The sequence below is a fragment of the Apaloderma vittatum genome, unplaced genomic scaffold (genome assembly GCF_000703405.1).
Source record: "Apaloderma vittatum isolate BGI_N311 unplaced genomic scaffold, ASM70340v1 scaffold5510, whole genome shotgun sequence".
In the NCBI taxonomy this organism is placed as follows: Eukaryota; Metazoa; Chordata; class Aves; order Trogoniformes; family Trogonidae; genus Apaloderma; species Apaloderma vittatum.
Genome location: NW_009693858.1, coordinates 1 through 1,433, shown reverse-complemented (window position 1 = coordinate 1,433; position 1,433 = coordinate 1). Strand labels below are relative to the sequence as shown.

At 40.5% G+C, this 1,433-nt stretch overlaps 1 protein-coding gene across 1 annotated transcript in view; it reads right to left on the bottom strand.

The window, feature by feature from the left end:
* TRIP12 (thyroid hormone receptor interactor 12) overlaps positions 1-1,256 on the bottom strand; it is a gene marked incomplete at its 5' end in the record, with an annotated part of 15,994 nt that extends 14,738 nt beyond the window's left edge. Inside the window, 2 exons of the mRNA XM_009865166.1 lie at positions 40-188; positions 1,161-1,256. Coding sequence (XP_009863468.1) covers positions 40-188; positions 1,161-1,256 — 245 coding nt within the window. The remainder of the gene's footprint in view (positions 1-39; positions 189-1,160) is intronic.
* Positions 1,257-1,433: the final 177 nt, after the last annotated feature.

The following is a 1,433-nucleotide window of genomic DNA, read 5'->3' as shown; positions in this document are numbered from 1 at the left end:
CCTGCTGAAATCAATCTGGCAATGAGATTTTATCTTTACCAAAGCTGGTACAACACTCTTGACTGGAAATCCTCCCAATGTTTCCTCATTTCCCATGACCAACAGCTGACACATCTCAATCACTGCCTGTAGTTGCTGACTTTCATCAGTGGCTTGGAGACCTTGCAAAAGCTGTTGGGCTTTAGAACCTAGATATTCAGAAAAAAAAAATTAGGAAAGAAGATATTAGAAGACCTAACTGCTCAAGGGAACTCTTATGCTATACTTCTGCCAGAGTGGAAGACCAGAAATTCCTCTGTATTCGTAGTTTCACTTCCTTTCCCTGTCATAAAAAGGGAAGGATAGGAAAGGGAGTCAAAAATCTCACTCTTGGCTGTCTTTCCAGTGCAGACTGGTCAGCACAGGGAGTCCACCACACTGCTCATCATAGCCATCTTGCCAACCTACAGCAGATGCCAGAACCCAAACTACTCCACCTTTATAAAGCAAAGGACTTTTCAACACACTCCCTGAATAATACGGTACATGGAGTACCCACGAGACTCCATCCTCCTCTTCTTGACAGGCAGGCTGTCTTTGTCTCTCCTAGGAAGCCAAACAGATTTGGACTTGAAGGTATGCATCTTATCTAGCTGCATAGTGCATGGTGAAACAAGACTAAGGACCCATGTTCTCACTGACACACTATCTGAAGGAAATCACTTCTATATGAAACCTAAGGCACTTCTAAAACTATAAACAACATCCCTTTGAATTAGTATCTACTAATAGCTTTAAAGCTATCTTAAACATTTGTTTAAAGCTAACAAAAAACCCCAAGGGGACCAGATAGGTCTTTCATCAAGCAGAGCATCATGCAAAAGAAAAAGATAAGGAAGGGGTGATAAGGCAAGAACCCTCCCTTCCCCACCTAGACAAGAACATTAAGACACCCCCAAAAAACAGAAATACGGCTAAAGCAAATTTCTCTTCCTTAGAGGAAGACAAGCAAATTAATATTGTTGACAGTGGTCTGGTACTATAATGACATACAAATCTCCAACATGTAAAACCTTATATTAAACTATGAAGCTAATACAAATATTAGAATTTACTAGTGGCTGAATTCTACTAATCTGGAAGTGGAAAGAATTAAGTCAAATTAGACAAACTTTGCTTACTAGCTCCACTTCCAATTGTCCTGTGGAAGAGCTGCGACATCCGAGGACCAAGAGGGCCAAACAGGTGAGGAGAAAGCCCCTTAGCCTCTAATAGAGCTAAAAGCAAACAGAGGATAACAGCCATTGTCAAAGCTTCTATGTATATTTTTAAAAGATTAAAAATTCCACGATGCTCTAATTTAAGACTACTAGAATTCTGGTACTTTAAGAAAGAGGAGCTAGGATTACTGCAGCTAACTTGATTTCTGGGAGAAAAAGGGAGAGGGGGGAGAG